This window comes from Rousettus aegyptiacus, unplaced genomic scaffold, assembly GCF_014176215.1.
Source record: "Rousettus aegyptiacus isolate mRouAeg1 unplaced genomic scaffold, mRouAeg1.p scaffold_m13_p_9, whole genome shotgun sequence".
Taxonomy (NCBI): Eukaryota; Metazoa; Chordata; class Mammalia; order Chiroptera; family Pteropodidae; genus Rousettus; species Rousettus aegyptiacus.
This window is the reverse complement of record NW_023416312.1, coordinates 17697411-17723909: the sequence shown is the minus strand read 5'-3', so window position 1 is coordinate 17723909 and position 26499 is coordinate 17697411. Positions and strand designations below refer to the sequence as shown.

The following is a 26499-nucleotide window of genomic DNA, read 5'->3' as shown; positions in this document are numbered from 1 at the left end:
GATACAGTTCTCCTTTTGTGTGGAAAGATGATTGATTGATAGTTAAATAGATGATAGATAATTTATAATATCAAATGGATATTATGATTATTGTTATTGTTAACATTGAGCACTTACTATGTGCTTCACAAACTTTACCATATTATTCCTAATCTTTTTTATTACATTTATTTATTTAAATTAGTTTCAAGTATACAGTACATTGGTTAGACATCTATAATGTTCATAAAATGATCCCTCCATTGCTCCCTCCCTCCCCTGGCCCTCCACTTAGCCATCATATTAATGTTAACTGCATTCCCTCTGCCATACTCCCTGTGCCCAACTATCAACTCCTAATTTGTACATCTTTAACCCTTCACCTTATTCTCCCAGCCTCTCAACCCCCCACCCCTCTGTCCATCACCAAATTGTCCGCTATATTTGTGAGTCTGCTTTTGATTAGTTTGTTCTTTTCATCCCTTAGATACTGCATATAAGTGAAATCAAATGGTATTTATCTTTCTCTGACTTATTTCACTCAGCATAATAACCGAGGTCCATCCATGCCATTGCAAATGGTAGGATTTAATTTCTTTTAATGGCTGAGTAATATTCCATTGTATATATGAACCAAAATTTCTTTATTCAATCGTCTGTTGACGGGCATTTAGGTTGCTTCCATATCTCGGCTATTTCAAATTGTGCTGCCATGAATATTGGAGTGCATAGAGCTTTATGAATTATTGTTTTGGTTTTCTTTGGATAAATACCCAGAAGTGCAATTGCTGGGTCAAAAGGTATATCCATTTTAAATTTTTCGAGGAACCTCCAGACTGTTTTCCACAGTGGCTGTACCAATTTGCACTCCCACCAGCAATGTATGAGGGTTCCTTTTTCTCCACATCCTCACCAATATTGCTGTTTTTAATTTTTATTTTTGTTATTGATGATAGCCATTTTGACAGGTGTGAGATGATATCTTCTTGTGGTTTTGATTTGCATTTCTCTGATGATTAGTAACCTTGAGTATCTTCTCATATGTCTGTTAGACATCTGTCTTTCCTCTTTGGGGAAGTATCTGTTCAGGTCTTCTGCCCATTTTAATTGGACTGCTTATTTTTTTGTTATTGTTGAGTTGTATAAGTTCTTTATACATTTTGGATATTAACTCCTTATCAGATATATTATTACCAAATATCTTCTCCTAATCAGTTGGTTGTATTTTTGTTTTATTGATGGTTTCCTTTAATGTAAATGTTTTTTAGTTTGATGTAGTCCCATTTGTTTATTTTTTCTTTTGTTTCCCTTGCCCGAAGAGATATATCTGAAAAGAAATTCCTGCTAGTAGTATCAGAGAGTTTACTGCCTATGTTTTCTTCTAACAGTTTTATGGTTTTGGATCTTACATTTAAATCTTTAATCCATTTTGAGTCTACTCTTGTATACAGTGTCAGAAGATGGTCCAGCTTTTTTATTTTTTGGCATGTATCTGTCCAGTTTTCTCAGCACTGTTTATTGAAGAGATTGTCTTTGTCCCATTGTATATTCTTGCCTCCTTTGTCATATATTAAGTGAGCATATAGGTGTGGATTTATTTCTTGGCTCTCTATTCTGTTCCATTGATCAATGAATTGGTTTTTATGCCAGTACCATGCTATTTTAATTACTATAGCCTTGTAGTATAGTTTGATATCAGGTAGTGTGATACCTCCAACTCTGCTCGTCTTTCTCAAGATTGCCATGGCTATTCGGGGTCTTTTATGAGTCCATATAAATTTTAGGATTATTTGTCCTAGCTCTCTAAAAAATGTCATTGGTATTTTGGTAGAGATTGCATCGAATCTATAGATTGTTTTGAGTAGTATGGCCATTTTATCAATGTTGATTCTTCCTACCCAAGAACAGGGTATTTGCTTCCATTTATTTTTATCTTCTTCAATTTCTTTTTTCAGTGACATAATTTTCTGTAAACAGGACTTCTACATTCTTGATTAATTTGATTTCCAGGTATTTTATAGTTTTCAATGCAATTATAAATGGATTGTTTTCTTAATTTCTCTTTCTGAAAGTTCATCACTGGTGTATAAAAATGTCACTGACTTCTGAATATTTGTTTTGTAACCTGCTACTTCACTGAATTCATTGACCAGTTCTAAGAGTTTTTGAGTGTAACCTTTAGGATTCTCTATATATAGTATCATGTCATTAGCAAATAATGAGTGCTTTACTTATTCCTTTCCAATTCAGGTGCCTTTTATTTCTCTTTCTTGTCTTATTGCTGTGGCTAAGACTTCCGACACAGTGTCAAAGAGGAGTGGTGAAAGTGGACATCCTTGTCTTGTTCTTGAGCTTAAGGAAAATGCTTTTAGCCTTTTACCATTGACTATAATGTTAGCTGTAGGTTTTTCATGTATGGCCTAAATTATGTTGAAGTATATTTCCTCTATTTCCACTTTGCTGAGAGTTTTTATCATAAATAGATGCTGGATTTTGTCAAATGCTTTTTCTGCATCTATTGCTATGATCATATGGTTTTTATCTTTTGATTTGTTGATGTGGTGTATTACATTAATTGATTTGCGGATATTGAACCAACCTTGCATCCAAGGAATAAATCCAACTTGATCATGGTGTATGATATTTTTAATGTATTGCTGAATTCAGTTTGCTAATATTTTGTTGAGGATTTTTGCATTAATGTTCATAAGAGATATTGGCCTATAGTATTCTTTTTTTGTAACGTCTTTGCCTGGTTTTGGAATCAAGGTAATGGTGGCCTCATAAAATGAATTAGGGAGCCTTCCCTCTTCTTGAATTTTTTGGAATAGTTTGAGAAGAATAGGTGATAATTCTTCATGAATGTTTGGTAAAATTCGCCTATGAAGCCATCTGGTCCAGGAATTTTGTTTTTTGGGAGGTTTTTGATTGCTGATTCTATTTCAATGGTGGTAATCAGTCAGTTCAGATTTTCTGTTTTTTCTTGACTCAGTCTTAGAAGTCTTGAGAGATTTTATGTTTCTAGGAATGTGTCCATTTCTCCCAGGTTGTCCAGTTGGTTGATGTCATATTATTCCTAATCTGTATAACAACACCGTGAAGTAGATATTATTATGCCTACTTTACAAATGAGGATTCTGAAATCAGCAAATTAAATTACTTGCTTAAGTTTATAAAGCATTATTCAGTAATAAAGCAGAATTTCAAACCTATGTTCACCTGTATTCAAATTTTGTACATATACTGCATAATTTTCTTTTTATGAAAATTTTCTTTTAAATTGAAAAGTATGTCTCCATTTTGAAAGGTGATAGTTTGGGATTTCTAATCTATGTGACATTTTCCTATTAAAAATATAATAATTCAAAGTGGATACCAATTGTATGTTAAAATTAATTAAGTTAATTTTGAACCTGCAAACATTAAGTACAACAGTATTATGTAAGAACCTGTTATAAAAGGTAAAAATGGTGATTCAACAGAATTTTTGCTCTTAGCCTTTACTGTAGTTTGGGTATAATGACACCAATATAAGTTAGAATGTAATAAATTCTTTAAAGCAGAACAAAAGAAGTATTAGGGAGGTCCAAAGAAAGGATAGATTACTTCTAGTTGAAAGCATCAGAAAAGTTCTCAAAGAGGAAGTTATATCTAAACAGAAAATCCAGAAGAAATAACATTTGAAGACAAGAAATAATATAAATAAAAGCAAACAACAACAATAAGATGAGGAAACCTCAAGGAAGTTCATGGAAAAACAAGACAAATTACATTTGATTTGAGAGTGTGGTGTACTCATCACAATGTATAATGAGAAGCAGCTATAAAGAAAAGATATTGATCTGAGAAAACGAGGCTACAAAAGAGATCATTTATTAACCCTTTCTTTTTTAATATAAGATTTATGATGCTCAGATATATAGGAGTGGAACTGGACGATAACACCATGATTTATGCCCAAGAGGACAGAATGCTACAGAAGTAAGATTTCTTGTCTTCCGTGAAATAATATGGTGTTTACTGATTCTAATGATGCTATAGTACTATTAACTAGTCTTATTACACTATAATGTTGCCCTACATTCCTGCTTAGATGTATACAAGTTACTTAGCCTTCCAAAGTCTCAGTTTTCTCATCTATAAAATGAATATACTAATAGTACCTACCCTAAGATGTTTTTGAAAATATTAAACACTGCATTGAATCGGAAGTATACAGTAGAATGCTTAGCACATAGCTATGGCTTTTTGCTCCCCCCACCCCACCCCCACTTTTGCTGCTATTTCTTAGGTAAAAGTTCCTATATCAATTATATATGTTTTTGTTTGAATGAAGAGAAAGACATCCTTATTTCATATATCCCCACTAGCCAACAAATTAAAGATAATATTTGGAAGCTATTTTTTCAAACACTGTATTATCTTCATTTGGACAATATACTAAAAGATATGTAAATTAAGACTAAATGAAATGCTCAGATTTTGTAAAGGAGATCCATGCACATATCAGTTCCTCAGAAGGAATACTACTTAAACTTTTTAAGAATTTAAATTATTTAGACTGCTGAATCATTTTTGTAGTTAATTTCTCCAAAAGATCTTCCTATTAAAGATAACATTATAGCTCACTAATAGCAAACTATTTTTGCTACTTTGGGTATTTTTACAGGGTGTTAATTTTGCCAAATCAAGACATTGAAATTGCATAATTTTTAGGTTAATATTAGCATAAACCTACATTTTTTTCCAGAAAGAGTGCAGGAATAGCATACCCTGAATATTTTTTCAATATGACAGAACTGTCAAATATTGCACCCTTTACACAGTCGTTGGCCTGCCGGGACTTTTGACTGTGGTAAAGACGTTTATAAAAGAGAAATGAAAGATTTGTGGAATACCAGAGAAATTAGTAATATCAGAGACACATTTGCTTTTCTTTTTATTATTAGCTACTTAAATAATCAAATGTCAAGAGTAAGCGAAGATATGGATCCCTACCTATGTGAATACTTATGAATTTATCTCAGGGATGTTTATGGTGTCTCCTTAAACCAAAATAATCTGCTTAATAAAAGTCCCCCCAAACTCCTAATATCCATTTAGGTCAATTTCTTGATATACATACACATACATATACATATATACATATAAATACATATTTATGCATATATACATATACACATATTTGTGTGCATATCCTATCCAGAGATGCATCAATGAGAGACCAGAAAAAGTAAAAAAAACACTTTAGAAATATAAAGAATTTTAAGAATTTTTTTTTGGATTATTATGGAAGTTTTGAGATAGTCAATGCTTCACAGTATGTCTACATTGTGGACTATGTTAATGTGTAGAAACCAAAAAGAAGATAGGATGACAGTGTAGACACAGGTTATAGGGTGGTAAGACCATGATGATAGAGATGAGTTGGAACATCACAAGGCAAAATGTGTTAGGGGATTTCAAAAAAGGCCATGGTAGTGAAGCTAGAAGGAAGATGCCAAATTAAAAGTAATTTTTGATTTAGAATTGATGGGATATAGAAACAAACATGGTGAGAAAGAAAGGGAGGAGTAAAGAATGACTTAAAAGATTTCTAGCTTGGAAATCATTAACTAAAATTACAAGTAAAGACTTCGAGGAAAAAATAAGGAACTGTTAAAATGTATTTGAAGTTTCAGAAATGTTTTAGGGAGGATAGTCCAAAAAACAGTTCAGGTAAGGGCCAAAACCTGAGGCTGTGTGGTAATCGATTTATAGATGAAGGGTAGTTAAAGTACAGCCCGTGGACTGAATCTAACCTAACACCTGTTTGTTGTTGTTTGTTGTTGTTGTTGTTGTTGTTGTTGTTGTTGTTGTTGTTGTTGTTTTAAATAACATTTTATTGGGACCCAGCCAAACCCATTTGCTTATTTTCCATCTATGGCTAATTTTGAGCTACAGTGGCAGAATTGTGTAGTTATAACAAAGACTGCATAGCCAGAAAGGCATAAAATATTTATTCTCAAGACTATAAAGTTTCCCAACCCCTGCTGTAGATGGTTTTTGAACCTTTAAAAGTAAATGAGATTGTATAGGAAAAAAATCAAGACAGGAAATCGAAGAGGTTCACCCATAGTATGTAGGTAAACTGGGTATTTTTTTTTAGGGGAAATATCCCATTCTCCTCTGTAACTGGAAAGAGGTTACATTAAGTGTTGGTGTTGGTGACCCAGTTCGAATAAAGTCTATCTTTTCTGTTTGCTTATATGGCAAATGAAAAGTTATTATGAGAAACGAAGGAAACAAAATGTGTAGATATTCAGTAGTAAAGAGGGAATAAAGGCATGAAAATGAGTTCCTAAACTCAACTATTATAACCACTGGGAGAAACTTAAAATCAAAATACCACTTCAACTGGTTTGAAACCTCAGAACTAGATTCACAACCTAGAGAAGATTAAGGATAAAATAAATAGGGTATTATGAATAAAATGTCAATCCAGAGCTGTAAAAATGCTAGCAAGGATATATTGAAAACTATAAAACTGAATGAGAAAGATATCACTGTATACCACTGTGTTTATTTATTTCTTTGCCTTACTCTATAAATATTTCAAATTTTAAATGGTTTATTAACAATAGAGTATAACTAGCAGAGTTAGGGGGCGTTCTGCAGTGGGACAGAGACTTACTTTTCATTATACATACTTCTATTTTTCTACTGTACACTTATTATTTTGTTTTGTATGCACAACTTACCTTAAAAATTAAAATCGAATCTCCTAATTAGAATATATATATATATATATATATATATATATATATCCTTTTCCACACTATACACAAAAATAAAACACAGGAGGATTACACATCTAAATGGGAAAAAACAAAATAATAAAACTTTTATAACAAAATACAGGAGAGTATTTGAATGAATGTTGGGTAAAGAAAGATTTAAGCATATGTATGTATAAAGTGGTAATCATAAATAAAAATAATAAAATGGACTATATTGTATATTAATAACTTCTGTACATGAAAAGACAATATTGAGAGTGAAAATGAAAGTCATAGGGCAGGAAACAATATTTGGAATACACATATAACTGATGAAGTGTGTGCATTGTAATTATGAATTCCTACCACTGTTTAAGAAAGGAACAGACAATCTGATAAAATACTGAGAGTTTTTCAAAAGTGAGAAGGGGAACAAAGAGTGCTTGTTGGCTGCTTATATTCATGGATGGTGTTTATAGAATGATCACTTTGTAGTAAATAACAAATGTAGTTTATGTTTCACAATAGCACTAAGACTTTTATCTTCTCTAAATAAGAAATTCACATGACCAATAAACATAGTTTGCCAGCCCAATTAGGAATCAAAGAGTTGCAAATTAAAACTAAATTAAAATCACTATATATGACTAAAATGGTTGAAAAGTAAAAGCCTGACAGTACCATTTGGGGGTAAGAATATGGAGCAATTGAAATTATCATACACTGCTATTTGAACTGTAAAATGTAAATAGGAGTGTAAACTTTCATACACTACTACTGCTAGGAGTGAAAATCATTTGCCACCATATAGTAATATTAAAGATATGTATAACCTATGGCCTATCAGTTTCACTCCTAGGTATATACTCCACAGAAATGCTTGTGCACACATTCTAGGACACAGGTACAGGTATGTCCATAGCAGCATTATAATAACTTCAAACTAAAACAACCTAAATACTTATTTACAGTAAAAAAAAAACAATGGAATATTATACATCACTGAATAAGCAACAACATGGATTATTCTTAAAGTTAATACTGAGAAAATGAACCCTCACACAAAAGAATATATATTATATGGTCCCATTTATAAAATGTTCAAAAACATTTAGCAACAAAACTCTATCATTAGAAATGCACATTTAAGTTACAAAGTTCTAAGGGAATGATTACAAAGAAAGTTAGGGGGAAGGTCATATTGTGGTGGCTGGAGAGACTAGTGATTGGGAGGGTGCTCAAGAGGGGTTTCTGATTGCTGGAATTACCTTTTTTAAAATTTCCTAGATTGAGTTATGGTAATATGGAGTTGAACACATTCCTCCATATATTAGTGTGTTTCATAATAAAAGGTGTTTAAAAAATAAACACATATATATAGAATAGTGAGAATTAGGTGTGAGCAACCATGGATTCTATGCTGGAGTAATGATTCAGCTTTTATAAGCTGGGTAATGACAATGCCTACTTAATCATTTTAAATCTTGAAAATAAAGATAAAATCATTTGTTATTAAATTTATTGGGGTAACATTGTTTAATACAATTATATAATTTTTCAGGTGTACATTATAATTTCACATCTGTATATTCTATGGTGTGTTTACCACCAAAGTCCAGTTTCCTTCAGCTACCATATATTTTATTCCCTTTACCAACTACACCCTCCCCCTACCATCCTATATTTGATCTCCTTTACCCAGTCTACCTCCGCCTTCATCCCTGACCCCCTACCCTTTGATATCCACTAGTCTATAGTCCATGTCCATGAGTCTCTATTTGTTTATCCTGTTCATGTGTTGCTTTTAGGTTTATATTCCACAAATAAGTGATATCATGTGATTTTCAACTGTTTCTGTCTGGCTTATTTCACTTAGCATGATTATCTCGAGGTCCATTCAGGTTATTGCAAATGGCAATATTTCATCTCTTCTTAAGGCTGAGTAATATTCCATTGTATATATGTACCACAGCTTCTTGAGCCAATCATCTATCATAGGACACTTTGGGTGCTTCCATGTCCTGGTCACTATGAATAATGCTGCTATGAACATCGGTGTGCAAATATCTTTTCGGATAGGAATTTTCAAGTCTTTGAGGATAAATACCCAGTAGAGGAATTGCTGGATCATAGGGTAGATTAATTCTTAGTTTTTTGAGGAATTTCCATACTGTTTTCCATAGTGGTTGTACCAATTTGCAGTCCCACCAGAAGTGTATGAGGGTACCTTTTTCTCTGCATCTTCTCCAACATTTGTATTACTTGTCCTGTTGATTATAGCTATTCTAACAGGTATAAGATGATATTCATTGTGGTTTTGATTTGCATTTCCCTAATAGCTAGCAATGTTGAGCATCTTTTCAAATATTTGTTGGCCATTTGTATGTCCTCTGGGGAGAATTGTCTTTTCAGGCCATCTGCCCATTTTTGTTGTTGTTGTTGTTGATTGAATCATTTATTTTGGTTGTTATTGAATTGTATGAGTTCTTTGTATATTTTGGATATCAGGCCTTTATCAGAGGTGTTCCTTGCAAATATATTTTCTCATTAGGATAGTTGTCCCTTTACCTTGCTGACAATTTCTTTTGCTGAGCAGAAGCTTTTTAGTTTGATATAGTCTCATTCATTTATTTTAGCTTTTAGTTCCCTTGCCTTTGAGGTCAAATTCATAAAATCCTCTTTAAGTCCAAGGTCTTTGATTTTATTTCCTATGTTTTCTTCTATGTATTTAATTGTTTCATGTCACATATTCAGTTCCATAATCCATTTTTAGTTTATTTCGGTGTTTGGTAATAGACAATAGTCCAGTATCATTCTTTTGCAGGTGACTTTCCAGTTTTCCCAGCACCACTTATTGAAGAGGCTTTCCTTTCTCTACTGTATGTTTTTGGCTTTTTTTTGTCAAAAATTATTTGCCCATATAAATAAAGGTTTATGTCTAGACTTTTGATTCTGTTTCACTAGTCTGTATATCTGTTTTACTTCCAAAACCATGCTGTTTTGTTTACTGTCACTTTGTAGTATAATTTGGAGTCGAGCAGAGTGATGCCTCCAGCCTCGTTCTTTTTCTCAGGATGACTTTGGCAGTTTGGGGTCTTTTGTACTTCCATACAAATCTGATGATTTTTTGTTCTATTTATTTAAAAAATGCCAATGGGATTTTGACAGGGATTGCATTAAATCTATATAATGCTTTAGGTAAGATGGTCATTTTAACTATGTTGATTCTTCCAATCCAAGAACACAGAAAATCTTTCCATTTCTTTGTATCTTCTTTGATTTCTTTTAATAGGGTCTTGTAGTTTTCATTATATAGGTCCTTCACATCTTTAATTAAATTCATTCCTAGGTATTTATTTCATTTGTTGCGATTGCAAATGGAATTATTTTTTCCACTTCTTTTTCTGACACTTCATTATTAGAATATAGGAAAGCTATGGATTTTTGAACATTGATTTTGTATCCAGAGACATTACTGTATGTGCTTATTGTTTCTGGTAGTGTTCTTGTGGAGTCTTTAGGATTTTCTATATAGAGAATCATGTCATCTGCAAATAGTGACAGTTTGAGTTCTTTGTTTCCTATTTGGATGTCTTTTATAGTTTTCTCTTGTCTGATTGCATCCAATGTAAATATTGAATAACAATGGCGATAGTGGGCAGGCTTGCCTTATTCCTGATCTTAGAGGGAAGGTTTTTAGTTTTTCACCACTAAGTATAATGTTAGCTGAGGGTTTGTGATCTACGGCCTTTATCATGTTAAGATACTTTCCTTCTATACCAATTTTATTAATTGTTTTGATCATAAATGGATGCTGTATCTTGTCAAAGGTTTTTTATGTATCTATTGATATGGTCATATGATTCTTATTTTTTAATTTGTTTATGTGGTTTATCACATTAATCGATTTGCATATGTTGTACAATCCCTGTGCCTCTGGAATGAAGCCCTCGTGATCATGGTATCTTCTTAACATGTTGCTGTATTCAGTTCGCTAGTATCTTATTTAGGATTTTTGTGTCTGTGTTCATGAGAAATATTGGTTTGTAGTTTTCTTTTTTGTGTTATGTTTTTTAATACCAGGTTTTGGTATCAGAGTAATATTGGCATCAAAAAAAATGAGTTGGGAAGTATTGCTTCCTCTTTGATTTTTTATAAAAGTTTGAGGAGAATGGTATTAAATCTTCTTTGAATGTTTGGTAGAATTCACTGGTGAAGCCATCTAGTCCCGGACTTTTACTTTTTGGTTGGTTTTGATGATTGTTTCAATTTCCATAGTGCTGCTTGGTCTATTTAAATTTTACAGATGTTCTTGATTCAGTCCAGGAAGGTTATATTTTTCTCAGTACTGGTCCATTTCTTCTAAGTCATTAAATTTGGTGTTATATACTTTTTCATGGTATACTAGTATGATCCTTTGTATTTCTGTGATATCGGTTGTAATTTCCCTTCTTTCATTCCTGATTTTATTTATTTGTGTCTTTTCTCTTATGTCTTTAGTGAGTCTAGCCAGGGGTTTGTCAGTTTTATTAACCTCAAAGAACCAGCTCATTGTTGCATTTAATTTTTCTATTGTTTTTCTTTTCAATTTCAGTTATTTCTGTTCTAATTTTGATGGTTTCTTTCCTTCCGCTGACTTTAGGCTTCATTTGTTCTTCCTTTTCTAGTTTTTTAAGATGAAGCATTAGGTTATTTATTTGGGCTCATTCTTGCTTTTGGAGATAAGCCTGTAATGATATGAACTTTCCTCTTATGACCGCTTTTGCCATGTCCCAAAAGTTTTGATATGTTGTACTATCATTATCATTCATTTCTATGTATCTCTTGATCTCTCTTTTTATTTCTTCTCTGACCCAGTTATTCTTCAGGGGCATGTTGTTTAATTTCCATGTATTTGTGATTCTTTCTTTTTGCAATTGATCTCTAATTTCAACGTGTTATGATCAGAGAATATGGTTGGTATGATTTCAATCATCTTATATTTGTTGAGGCTATTTCTGTATCCCAGTATGTGGTCAATTCTTGAAGATGTTTCATGTGCACTAGTGAAGAATGTATAAGCAGCTGTGTTGGGGTGGAAGGCTCTGTAAATGCCAATTATGTCCAGTTGGTCTAATGTGTCATTTAAGGTTGTGCTTTCCTTATTGATTTTCTGTTTGGATGATCCATCCATATCCGACAGTGGGGTATTGAGGTCCCCTACTATGATAGTGTTTTGGTCTGTTTCTCCCTTTATTTCTGTTAGTAATTGCTTTAAATATTTTGGGGCTCCCTGATTGGGAGCATAGATATTAATAAATATTATGTCTTCTTGGAGCATGATTCCCTTTATCATTATGAAGTGTCACTCAGTATATTCCTTTACCTTTTTTAAGTCTATTTTGTCTGGTATTAGTACTGGTACTTCTGCTTTTCTCTGAATGCCATTTGCTTGAAATATCATTTTCCATCCTTTCACTTTGAGTTTTTATTTGTCTTTGGATCTGAGATGTGTCTCCTGGAGGCAACATATGGTTGGGTTTTGTTTTTTGATCCATTCTGCAACTCTGTGCATTTTATTGGTGAGTTCAGTCCATTTACATTTAGGGTGATCATTGAAATATGAGGCTTTTTATAGCCATTTTATCTTTTGCTTTCTGGTAGCTCGGTGTTTCCATTGCTTCCTTGTCCTTGTGTTTCTGTTTTCTTTCTTTTGGTTGCCTTTTGCGGGTTTTCTCTCTGGTTCTTCTTGTTTTATGTTTTATACTTCAGTTCTGAATCTTCTGTGTGTGGTTACTGTTATGAATATGTAATGGATAGTTTATATATATACATATATATACAGTCGGTCCATTTTCTTCTGTGTATGCCTTATCTCCATTCTCCTTTGTGAATTTGGATCTTTGAATCTTCCCCTTTTCAGTCATTGTTATCTCAATTTGTCCCTGTGTATGCTGAACATTCATCACTATCTTATTATAGCAATTTTCTTATTATTATTTAAGCTTATAATGCCCTGTTCTTTGTAAAGGTTGCACTCCTCTGCTTCTATTTGCCTGACAGTTACTTTATTCCTAATTATGTATTTTTTTGTCATTTTATTTTACATGAGCTGGCCCCTTTCTGTATTTCCTGTAGTGCAGGCCTCATATTGGAGAATTTTCTGAATTTTTGTATGTCTGGAAAGGTTCTAATTTCTCCTTCATATCTAAAGGAGAGCTTAGCCGGACACATTATTCTAGGCTGGAAGTTCCTTTCACTTAATGGTTTAGATACTTGATTCCATTCCTTTCTGACTTGTAAGATCTGCACTGAGAAGTCTGAGGATAATCTAATGGGTTTTCCTTTATAAATTATCATTTTTTCTCCCTGAGAATTCTGTCTTTGTTGCTGATTTTTGTTCATTTTAATAGAATGTGTCTTGGTGAAGGCCTTTATGATTTGAGATAATTGGGTGTTCTGTTGACTTCTTGAAATATAAACTTCAGTTAATTCCTTAAATTTGAGTAATTCTCATCTGCTATTTGTCTCAAAATGCTTTCTAGTCCCTGCTCCTCTTCCTCCCCTTCAATAATGCCCATTATTCTTTCGTTTCCTCTCCTGATGGTATCCTCTAGTTCTTGAATTTCTCTTTCATTATTTTTCATTCTTCGGTTTCTCTCTTCTTCCTTCTGATTTATTTCTACATTTCTGTCTTCGATATCACTGATCTTTCCATCCATTTGGTCGACTCTGTTTCCTAAGCTTGCTATTTCATTTTTCAGCTCTTGCAGTGTGTTCTTCATCTTCAGAAGTTCTATTTGGTTCTTTTTGAGGGTTTCAATCTCTTTACTCTGCTTATCTAGGTGTGTTTTAAATTCTTGAAATTTTGGTTATGACTTGTTTCAGAACTCAATGATTTTTTTTTCAGAAGAACCATCCTGAATTCTCTGTCATTTAAATTCCATATCTCTTTTTTTCAGAGATGCCTTGTCACTTTGGTTGTTCATGGTGTTTAATGGACTATTTTTCACCTGGGCATTAAAGGAAGTGTATTACTCTGTTTTTCTAGAAATAAGATTTATTATTAAAGGTCCCTCTTTAGCCTATTGCAAAGAAGGCACTTTTCTTTTGGATTCCGGTAGATGGCATCTAAGACTCTTGGAACCCTGCTTTATATAAAGCCTTAAAAATGCCTTTTTATTTTCTGTTAGATATTTAATCATGCTCATTTCCCTCAGTTTCAACCCCTGTCAGTATTAGCAACAGTTTCGATAGTGTTTTCTCAGGTCCCCCTGGGGCTATGTGATGTTGGGTCTTGGAGGGTATGGGAGAAAAGGCCCTCTGGGTTGGGGCTTAGGGGCTGTGGCTCAGCCTCAACTTTGCAACTGCAGCTGGTAAAAAATCAACTTATTTTACTGCTGTCTCACTTCTCTGCCTTCTGCTCTGATGACTGGGATCTGCCACCGGCCGGCCACGAGGAGCTCACAGCTTTCCCAGGCAGGGCTGTTCAAGGAACTCACTGCTCCTTCTTCCCTTCCTCTCCTCCTACAGGTAGCTCTGGTGACTGCGAGATGCAGCTTTTTTATTTCTCCCAGTTCTCCTTCCAACACTTGGGGTTCTGACCTATGGCAGCTCTTATGCACAGATCCCACACTCAGGTGTACTGTTGTGCAGTTTGGGAGTTTTTTTGTTGAGTTTTAGATGTTCAGATTATTGTTGTTTCAAGGGGAGGGATCTGGGGATATCTCTCACTCCATAATGTTTCCCAAAATCATTTTTTTAATTGTTTGATCTCCACCAGTGTGACATTGATGTGGCTTGGATTCTACATTGGTGCTTTTATTTGCATTTGAAAATGTAAGCCAAATAGAGGTAGAATAATACCAAAAACTAGTACCTGTATTTGTTGAACACTGACAGACAGTATTCTAAGAAATTTAGGCATATTTATTCATGTAACTCTCACATATAATAGAAGGAGGTAGGTACTACTTTTATAATCACTATTCAAAGTGGTCACTTATTACCCAAGGCCACACAATAAATGGAGGCAGGATTACAATCCAGGCTGTCTGACCACTGTACTCTGCTAGCCTGAAGAGGCAAAGTCATGGGTTCAAGTACAAGCCTGTGTACAGGGTGTGGTTGCAATAAGAAAGTCAGACAGCTGGAGTAGATCCATACATGTGTGGATCTGAGCTTGGTATGTGTATGAGATTAAAGACTTTAGCCTAGAAATCTGGAACAGTGTTTTAGGAATAAAAACTAAAAGGGGTAGGAAAGAAGTGAGGAGGATTGGAGCTGTGGGAAAGTTCTAGGGTTAATGAGATTCTGTAGACAATACTTCATAACTGCTAGCTTACTTAGGTTTTATGAAATAATGTTATTACTAGAGAAGCAGAGATCAAGGGTGGTTGGGGAAGGAAGTAAGGTACTATGGTTTTGGGTAAATAACTAATTTACCTTTTGTTTACCACCACCCACAGTTTGGACCAAGAGACTCTAGCCAAGATCACTCCCATTCACCACATCAAAGATGAAATATCTAGGAGGAAATAACCAGCAACCCAATGCTGAGTTTGTAGACCTAAGTATAAAGCCACGATGGATATATCAGAAGGCTACTAGGGTGTTATTTATTTAAATTTATTCTATGGAATTGAGCAGCACCTTAATGGCCTGAAAGTGTTAAAGTATGTCCCAAAGTACCTAAATTACTCTCTAAATGTAATTTATGCTTAAGAATAATCTAACTTGATTTAGAACAGCAGGAAATAAGTTATGCTGCACATAAATGAAGCTGCAGTGTAATTTCAAATACTGCTTGCATAGTGAATGAGAATTTTAATATTTGCAAAATTTTAAAATCACTTCATTTATTATTATCCATATGTTTATGCTGACATTTTTTGTCCTTTATTTACTTAGGTCTATATTTCCTCATTGCCAGAGAAAAAAGCAACATTTTTTCCCCTAGTAATAATATAGAGGGTAAAACTTATATATTTATTTCTTTGAATGCCATTTTTAATATCTCTATGTGTTTCTAATTATTGCTTCCTTTTTCCTCAATCATGGACAGTCCAATTAATGGTATAAGAGGGATTTATGGAGCTTAGTGATTTAGTAAATATTAAGTTTAAATGTAACATTGTAAAACTAGCAAAATTTATATCTATTGTTTTCATTGGTGGAAAAGAGTTAAGTTTATAAATAATCATGATAAAATATGAAATTTTACATAGTAAATTCAATAATAGATTTAGACCTTTGCTTGTTAACAATGCATATTAAAACTGAAAGTGTATTTTAAATTTTTATGTAATGCTTATAGGTGAGTTTAAAAATATTATTCACATCAATGTCACCGCATGTAAAAGTGCATGATTTTATTTTTTAATATTTTATTTGAGTAGAGTTAATAATTTTAAAATTATTTTAATAATAAAATTAAATCAACTTTATAGTTTTGAAAATTTTAGCAGTTACGAGCTGAATACTGAATACTCTGCATTTAGATATTTATAAAGTGACAGTGCAAGTAGTTCAGATCAAATCTTTTCTAATTAAATTTATTGAGGTGTCATTGATTAATAAAATTATATAGGTTTCAAGTGTAAAATTTAATAATATGTCATGTATATTGCATTGTGTATCCACTCTCCAAAGTCATATCTACCACTTCCAACCCCCTTTCCCTCTGGTAATCACTGAACAGTTTGTTGTCTGTCTATGAGTTTTTGTCTGTCTTATTCATTTGTTGCTTTAATGGGATATAAAACTGAAAGCAACAGATCAAGTCTTTAAGTATGCAAAGGTTTGTTTGGATTGCAGGAGTAGGAGAAAGGGAGCAAAAGGGACAGTGAGTATTTCAGGAATATGAGACTAATGGGCAAAGTCACAAAGTTCCGAGGAAGTAGCAAGGTGTGGGGGATTGGCAGGTAGTCTTTTGTGGCTGACAAGTCCATCCTGTCTCATTTTTGTGTGCCTGAAACAAGAATGTAAATAGCAAACCCTGGGCCTCAGCCTGTTTCCCCTTTCCTCCGCTCTCTAGCTCTGTCTTGCAGATGTAGGGGTACCATCATCAATGTTTGGGCCTTTATGGATTTCTTCTCTGGAGAGTTTAGAGAGAGGATAATCTGTAAAGAGGAAGGGGATGGGATGGGGGTGGGGGCAGGAGGCTTTGTGGAATCGCATGGAAGACGATCATTGGCAGTGCTGGTGAGCGGCGGAGGGATATGGCTGTGCAGCAGCCTGGAAGGAAGAGTGGGTACTTATAGAACAAATGTTAGAAAAACAATCACTTGCCAGTAGCTGAAATAGTTGGCAATAGGGCAAATCTAGTGATTGGGCAGGAAAAAAATCAAAGTAAGAAGGGGATTGCTGCAAAGATGGAGTGGTAAATTGTGACCAAATGACAGCTTCTATACGATCCAGCAAGCTTCTGCCTTTTTCTCAAATTATGGTAGAGAGAAGAGGGTTGGAGGTGGTAGTTGTTATCATGAGCCACTGCCTTTTAAAATTATTTTTACATTACTGTATCTTTCTAAATATCAAAGTATGAAATGTACATTGTAAAAAAACTTAACAACATAGAAAAATATGTAATGAAAATTAAAATCAACTGTAGTCTCACCAAGATAGAACAATTCTAACTATCCCTCATCGTTTTTTAGATTCTCATTTAACAATTCTTTTACTCCAATGACTGAAGTGCCTATAAGACATAGGCAATATTTTAATTTTTTAAGGGAATAAATTCTTAAGATGTATCTATCTGTAAGTCATTGTGTATTAGATACGACTAAAATATATATGAAACAAAAATTTATTAAACATGTAAAGTATTTCTAAGATCACTTTGTGGCTGATGAATATTTGATTAACTCGAGTGCCATTAATTATTAAAGGCAAAATTCTTATTTTTAAACTAACTATAATTAGAGATTACCTCTTTATGTTACTATTGGTTACCTTTTTTATGCTAACAAAAGTCTTTTAAATATTTTTACAGTAATAAATATAGTTAATCATTAAATGCAATTTCTGATAAAATGCAATATACATGTAGATACATAATTAAATATTTGGAAGAAGTAATAATGAAGAAAAATAAGGAAAAAACCCTACAGCTATCACTTTGAATTGTTTATCTGGTAAGGCAAGATGTCATCTTGAAAAAAACAAATCCCAGCTAAGACTATATAAGATGGTGAAAGGTACCATTGAAACCAGAGAGATCTGTTAGAAACCCCTCTCAGCCATTTAATACCTATTTAGATTTTGGCGAGTTGCTCACCCTCTCATTTTTGTCTGGGGGAAAATAGAAATAATAATTGGTATGTTGCAGGAGGTGTCATAGGAGTCAGTGAAATCAGATATGTAAAATCACAGAGACTAGTGCCTGGTTCATAGTAACTGTTTAATAAATATGAATTCCATTCCTTTCCCAATAAAACAGTAGGGAGTTGTGGCATTATTTAAGTTTTTAAATTACTTAAGTTTCTAAATGGAGGTACAGCTCTGACAAGATATTCAAAACTATAGTCCATTGCATCTCAAGAGTAGAACTCAGAACTTTGGCAGACTACTATACTCTGAGGCAGCTCCGCAGCCAGGAATCTTCAGGATGGCTTTTGTTTTGGTCCTAGCAAATGTTTTTGGGAGAGTTCCCAGGAGATCCAGCAGATCAGAAGTCCAATAAGACTTTAAAACGTATTTTACAAAGTTTTTCACCTTGACCGTACATTGGAATCACCTGGGTACTTTTAAATATACCAGTGTCAGTATCCCACCTCCAAAGATGCTGATTTAATTCATCTAGAGTGGGGCCAGAAATCAGTGTTTTGTTTTTGTTTTTATTTTTAACACTTCATGTGATTCTAATGTGCAACTGTCTAAGGTAAACATAAAGCCCTGACTCATATAAAGTTCCTTCAGCATTCCAATTTAAAATGCTAGCGGATACCATATAACAAGAAAGATAAAGGAAGACAACACTTGTACCCTGGTTTTAGACTATTATGTCAGTTAGTTGGTTAATTGCTTATATCTAAGCCTACAATATAAGTTACAGGAGACATCCTGGACGCTTGAGGATCTTAATGAATAGATTCTTTTGGATCAAGAGTAATAGTGAAATTGATAGACTTTATGAGGTAAATTGATTTTGATCCAAAAGTATTTCAAAATTGAATAACTTCAGAATACTTAATTTATTATATGTTAATATATTTAATAATTTTAAATTCCTGAAATTAGAAAAATAAATATGCTCACAGGGAAGAAAATGTTAATACTCTATGATAGTTGTCTTTATCTTTGTTTCAATCAGAAAATGTATTCAATTTTAAAGAGAAATATCATAGACTTTTATTTTAATTCATCCTTTCTATTCAATATTATTTTTGTTAATTGAAATTGAAATCCACAAATATGCAAAACTCTCAAAATAATATTTTGTTGATGCAATCAAACATATATTCTATGTCCATATAACATGACTTATATAATTCATTTGCTTTTCTTGATCTATATTTTTTACCTCTAGGCAATTTGACAGATCTGTTGAAAAATGGCGGCGGTTTCATTATGATATGAAGATATTTAATCAATGGCTAACAGAAGCTGAACAATTTCTCAAAAAAACACAAATTCCTGAGAATTGGGAACATGCCAAATACAAGTGGTATCTTAAGGTAAGATTTTGAGATCTCTTTTTTCAAATTGTGTTTATCTTCACTACAATATCACAACTGTTTAACTTCTTTAAGTTTAGGTTGTAAAGGATGATGGAAATTTCTAATTCCTGACTTCTGTTGTCATTACTGCATATAGGAGAACATCATCATAATGATCATTTTGAAAGACTGCGCTGTGAATTTTTGGTGATAGGATGAGAGTAAGGCTAGCTATAACTGGTTTTGCTGATGAACTGCAAAGTGTAATTGAACCTGGGAAGCATCTTAAAGCAGGGCGTCCTGTGGCTTTAGGGCACTGTGTATTTTTGCTTTTTGTTGGATCAAGTCCAGAAGGATAACTTGTGGTACACTTAGCAGTAACGTAATTGTTAGAAATATCCATCATGATAAAATTGCAAATCTTTTCGGAAAAGACAATTTGTAGTGATGTAGCAATATTTCTATATATTCTATTGACAAAATGCTTTCTGCAATAGTCCAGAGGCCAAAACAATATAGAGTTAATTGGTGGTACTTATTAACTTTTTTATGGTTTATGTTAATGAAAATGAAACATCTGGATTATAACCAGTGTATAGTTTAATTCATCTTGCTGTGTCTTTTGAGTATGTAGATAAAGATAAATTGGATTGCGAAGGTTGTAATTTAGCTTATAAAATATGCAATTTAGTTCTAAGAAATATTGTGTTATTTACACCAAGTCTTAAGTATTTTTGCAACTTTTTTAGCTTGACTTATTCAGGTAGCAATTTTCAATCAAGTAGATTTGAATCGTGGCCAATTTTTAATGCTAGAAAATACTGATTAAGACAGATGAAAGCAAAGAAAATAGTAATTTATTAAATAGTTCAGACTTTTGAAAAATGCTGGATTCGTACAAGCAATATCATATTCAACTTTATAATTCTCCATTTTCAAATATTTTTCATAGAAAATATACATTTCAATATTAAGAAAGTAAGCATTTAAACACCTAAGTATATGTAAGCTATGTAAATATAGAAAATGAATAATTTAAAAATATTGTATAATTATGTGTATGTCGATCAAAATTATATACACATCAGCATTGGCATGGGAGGTAGAGGGAATTCATGGACTTCAAATATGCCATCATATAGAAAATATATTTTATAATAGCACTAAAGTAAATTTTGAGCTAATGCAACATCACTAGGTCTCTGACTTAAAGGCAGGGATATTAGTGTCATATAAGGTTTTTGCGGGGGAAATGTATAAATCTCTTGCCATTTCCAAAGATATCTGACACAAAGTAGTTAAGTATTTTTATATTTGTATTATAAAAATAATATATACTCATTATAAAAAAATAAAGTGATGTAGAAGATATACATCCATTCTTCTCCACAGAGGGTGGTTGTTTTGATATGGATTTTGGTACATATTTTAGGTTGGCATCCTTGGGAACTCTGAGGTGGATATTATCATACAAAAAATTTATTAGGGAACTTTTTTGGAATCAAGCAATGGTTTATGATGTGTCTTCGTGTGGTTTTATTCATGTTTCTTGTTCTCGAGGTCTGTTAAACTTCTCGGATCTGTGTGTTTATAGTTTTCATGGAATTTAGAAATTTTAAGATATTATTTGAAAAAGTATTTTCTGTTCTCTCTTTTCAGGGACTCCAATTACATATATCTTAGGTTGTTTAAAGCAGTCCCACTACTCATTGATATTCTGTTCTTTTTATTTTCAGTCCTTTTCTCTATAAATCATTTTACATAATTTCTATTGTAAAATTGAATAATCTAACTTTTGCAATATCTGCTATGAGATTAAGTCATATCTAGTGTTTATTACTTTTAGCATCTTTATTTAGGGTCAATCTCAATTAATTTCCCTCTTAATTGTGCATACTATTTTCCAGCTTCTTTGGATGACTGATAATTTTTGATCAAATATCAGACATTGTGACTTTTAACTTATTGAATACTTGATAGTTTTTTGAATTGAATACTTGATAAATATTCTTGACCTTTGGGGACAGAGTTAATTTACTTGAAAATGATTTGATATTTTAAGCATCTTTTTTTTATACTTTGTGAGTTTTGAGCAGAACAGCATAAGTCTAGGGCTAATTTTGTCCCACTACTGAGGCAAAACCCTCTGGATATCTTTTCTAATGCCCTATGAATTATGAGGTTTTCCACTATGGCTGGCAGGAACAGGCACTATTACTAGCTATATATAAGCTCTGGAAATCTCCTTTATTTTTTACCTTTATTTATTTATTATAGTTCTTTCCCTAATCATGTGTAGTTTCTTCACAATTATGAGCTGATTAGGACTCTGGTAAAGACTGAAAGCTGAGAGCTCTCTGCAGGTCTCCAGTGTTCTCACTCTATGATCTCCCCTCTGCTCCTCTTCCCTGTGAACTCTAGTCACCTTGGCTTTCTTGAAGTCTAAGCTCCATCCTTGAGCTTTGTGAAGGTTCCTTCATCTTTTGTCATAGCCTAAAACTCTCTCCAGATGGTAAGCTTGGGGCAGTTGTAGGACTTACCTCATTTTTTTCTAATTTCTCAGACATCGCTGTCTTTCATTGCCTGATGTCTAATGTTTTCAAAACCATTGTTTTATATATTGTGTTCATTTTTTAAAGTTTCTAGCCAAAAGGTTAAATTTGTTCTCTATTACTTAAACTTGGCCAGAAGCAGGAGTTCAAAATAAATGATTTTGATGTCATTTAATCTTTTAGTACATTTATTTCTATATAATTTTTCAACTATATAATAATTTTAAATGCCTTAAGTGTGTCTAAAGATACCTGCTTCTTGACAATGTTTAATTGAAATTGCTGAATACTGTTAAAATTTTTTCCTGTAATTAGAGAATTTGTAAGAAGACTCCCTTATTTAATTTTTTACTCAACTTATACATGGAATAATAAAGAGAATCATAGATGTCCAGGGAAGTTCTTTTAACTAAGGAACTTCGAATGTTATCACAAGTGCTCTATAGAGTTAAGGTATTTTTCCTAGTGATTAGGAATGTCTAAAATCATGCACATGTACATGTGCAGATATGCATGCACACACATGCACATAAGCTGCCTGAGATTATCTTTTCATTCTGGCCAGTCTCAGAAAAAGTCCAGAGAGACATTTTAAGTCACTTCCTTTGATAAGACAAATGGAATCGTTGGTAATTTCAGCTATGTTAACCATCAGTATCGTTGATTGTTGACTAATAACGAAAAAGAGAAAGTTTACATTTTTGCTAGAAAATTATTATAGGAAACAGAGTGTAAATGGTGCCTGCTAGCACCTGACCTATTTGTTGGCATGAACCAGAAATGGTTACTTAGAGGAAAATCAACCAAGCAACTAATGTACTAAAAAAAATACATACAGGGTTATACTGGAGTTTAAAGCCTGATATGTTCAATTATCAGCGAAGAACATAGGTATGAAATGGCATTTTTAAAATGTACATAGTGTCAGCTCATCTATATATATATATATATATATATATATATATATATATATATATATCAAACTGATAAAATGATAAAATTAAATATACCAATTAATATTTTTCAAGATATGTCAAAAAATGTCTTGCCACCATGATGAGCCCTTTTAAAATGTATTTTTACATGAGAAAATATATTTTAGTAAAAATTGATTTGTTAATAAATTCATTCAATTATTTATGCAACTCTTTATACAGTAATTTAACCAGCAGTGATTGAGTGTGTATGCAAAGTTTTATCACCCACAAAAATATTGACATGCTACATTAGACTCCGATAGAGTGTAGAAGATTGACTAAATGGTTAGAAGTCACATTCAGGAAGTGTGGGTTCAAATCTGGCTCCTTTGGCTTAATACTTGTAAAATATTGGGAAAATATCTTAAGTCTCTCCATGTCTCTGCTTTCTCTTCTCTTAAATAAGAATAAAAATGAGATGTGCGTAAAGAATTTAGAACTGCATTTTCCACAAAATACTCATTAAATGTAAAATATAACTAAACACACTTTGTAAGTGTTAGCCTTTATCTATAAAAACAACAAAAATTTACTGGATTACTGTTCCGAAATAACTGAAATGCAGATTGAACAAACTGGAAATTTCATAAACTTTATTTTTATGAATTATGACTTTATCAAAGCATAGCTCTTGGATTAAGAATTGAGGAAAATTCCAATTCAGCCAAACACATCCTTGTCAGATAGCTGACTCTTCTGCCTACTTATTTTACAACTAACAAGAAGTGTTAATGGTAGTTTTCCAAGGGAAAGCTGAGCACCATGAAGGAAAGTTATGAAAATAATGTTAACTTATATACTGATACAGTGAATTGGTGTGCCAACAAGTAGCTTGAGAGAAAACAGAAAAGTGAAAATCATAATATGCCCTAATGTTTAGGTTTACATGTTCTCCTAGAGTAGAAAGAAATAAGTTTTAAAATATGGGTTGTTATTTAATAAGGTTCAAAATTCTCAAAGTTGACAGGAGAAATGATAAAAAAAAAATCACCATTAGTTTAACTGCTTAAGAGTGGAATATTCTGGCTATTAATGGAAATGGAGCCTGTTTATATTATAGGATAATGCTGTTTAGTGAACCATATTAAAAATTGTCAGTACTTTCCTGAAGAATGTTGCCATGAGCAAGCATGAGATCTTGCAATATTAAGAAAGGCCATTTAAAATCAACCTTAAGAAATAAATGAAGTGAGATTGTTTAGATGAAACGTTTTAGGCTTTAAATCAAGAATTTTTAGCAAACATAGGGAGTGAAACAGCTATGTGTTATCTTGACACGTTAACTGCTGTTTTTATGCATAATACCTTCTTAATATTAATTAGTTTTCTACTTTATCTTTCATGTTACTGTGTTTCACTTCTCCATAATATATATTACATGGTGGATGTGCATTATAAATTTATGTATTACTATAATTAAATGTAATTAAAAACTGTTTATTTTGTACTGATAATAATGATAAATCTTAATTCATTGTGATTAAGAATACTTAAGTCAACATGACTTAAATACGTAATATTGCAGTTTTCATGTTCACCATCAAATCTTTAAAAACTTATAGTTTAGATTCATGTTCTGATTAAGCAAAATACACTTTTCCTTTTCTTAAATTGTAAATTTACATGAAGAATGGAAAATTACATATAATGTGTAGATATAGCATGAGAATATTACTGTGATCTCTCAGATGAGGAAATAATTGGGGAAAAGGGGCACCAGTGACTTGGAGTTGGGAAGAAGGCAAAGAAATTAGAGTCTAAGGGTATCAAAAACAATTTTAGCTGTTCTTCAGCTCTGCTTTACCATGGCTATTTGTTATAGAAGAAAGTTCTAAAGCACTCTGTAAGGACCCAGTTCGTACAAGTTTAGATTCATAGAGTATATTCAAATTAGGTAAATTCTGCTCAAATGTTTGAGATAAGTGTGTCCATGAAAAAGCTCCCTTCCTCTTAATGGAAATATCCAGGGTTTTTAATACTTCTCATTCCACTTTCTGAGCTTGTAGCACAGAAAGCCCTCAAGCAGCAGGTGCCACCATTCAAAAAACACTGGCTTGCCCAAAAATGAAGAGTGTTGAATGGATGTGCATAGGTCACTGACACTATCTACTACAGAGTAAGTTTTTGTGTTTTGATTTGGATATGCTTTTATACCTCATTGGTAATCTACTCCATCAAAAGATGCTATAGAAGATAACTGATTACATCTAAGGCTATTACAAAAAAGGCATATGGTGTAAAAGACCAAAATGAATACAAATATATTTTCTATATAGTCAGTTTTTACAATGCTGATTTAACCAGCTGGCTGGTGAGTTTGATGACTTCTCAACAGTCACACTGCTGGTACTCAAATACTGATAGAAACTTTAATAGAAAAAATCACTTGAGTAAAAATTTCTACCATCTGTTGCCCTTCCTTGGTACCCCAATGTTAAGAATAATTTGTGCTATTTCTGGCTCTTTATATTTCCCTAGCAGTAATAAAATTCCATAAGATTTCATTCGGTGGTCACAGAGCTCTCCTGGTTTCTGTAACTAGAGGACATGTACTCACATAAGAGAATCAGCATGAAAATTTACTGCTAAGAGAATTTGTCTCTAGTCACTAGCTTTAGGGTTATAGCAATGTATAAATATGGAAATACATCTTCAAGTGAGCTTTTCAATGTTTTAATCGATAGTGGCATGAGAATTCAGTCTCTTAATACAGTTAAACTTTTTGGGCACTTCATTCTTTTGTAAATATTGTTAGCCTGTTATTGCTGCTTAGAAACTCCTCTACAACTTCTTGGCTCCTATGCATCTTTTCAGAAGTAATAAATAACAGATTTACTGGGAGTTTGGAACAGTGCAAATATTCAGAGAGGGGCTTTAAATTGTTGCCCATCAAATGTGTTTTTCATAGCATAAGTATATTATAATATTGGATAATTCCACTGGCTCATTCTAAACGTCCTGTTGTCCAGCATGGCATGTTTAAGAAGATGACAGATTGCCATACATTATTGAAAAGAACTAAGAACCAAAACAATAACTTACTGTAATACCCACAGCAATAAAGAACTACTTAAAATTCATGAAAAACATGTCATTCCTAAGGGATCCTCATTCTTAGTATAAGAAATTAACAAGAGAGTAAGAATCTACCCCCAAAAGTGAAGCGTGCTAATTGCAAATTCCAAATAGAAAAAAAAAGTGCTCACATCAACATAGAAGCAATGTGAGGCAGAAATTATTATTTAATAAAACATAAGATTTAAGTTAACATAGGTAATTTTCTTGAAGTACAATATTTTTCAGAGAGGATGTTTTAGCCACACTAATCTTGTTTCTTCTCACATACATTTTAATATTTCTTCCAATGCTATTCCTACCATTAACCATTTATTTCTCTTTGCCTGAGGATTTTCTCCTGTCCCCAGTCCTTGTCCTCAAAGTATCAATCGTCTCCTTCTCAGGATTTTCGTACACTTCTCTTTATTTATATATGTGTCCATGCTCTAATGTTATCATTTTAGACATGCCTTTTAATACCTCCTATCTTAAAGAAATCACACACACACACACACACACACACACACAGTCTTAT

General features: G+C 32.8%; 1 protein-coding gene across 8 annotated transcripts in view; it reads left to right on the top strand.

Annotated features, from left to right (window-relative positions):
- Positions 1 to 26499, top strand: part of DMD (dystrophin) — a 2254165-nt gene that overhangs the window by 1219970 nt on the left and 1007696 nt on the right. For all 8 annotated transcript variants that reach the window (XM_036227209.1, XM_036227208.1, XM_036227211.1 and 5 more), the window contains one exon: positions 19249 to 19396. In XM_036227209.1, the coding sequence (XP_036083102.1) occupies positions 19249 to 19396 (148 nt within the window). The remainder of the gene's footprint in view (positions 1 to 19248; positions 19397 to 26499) is intronic.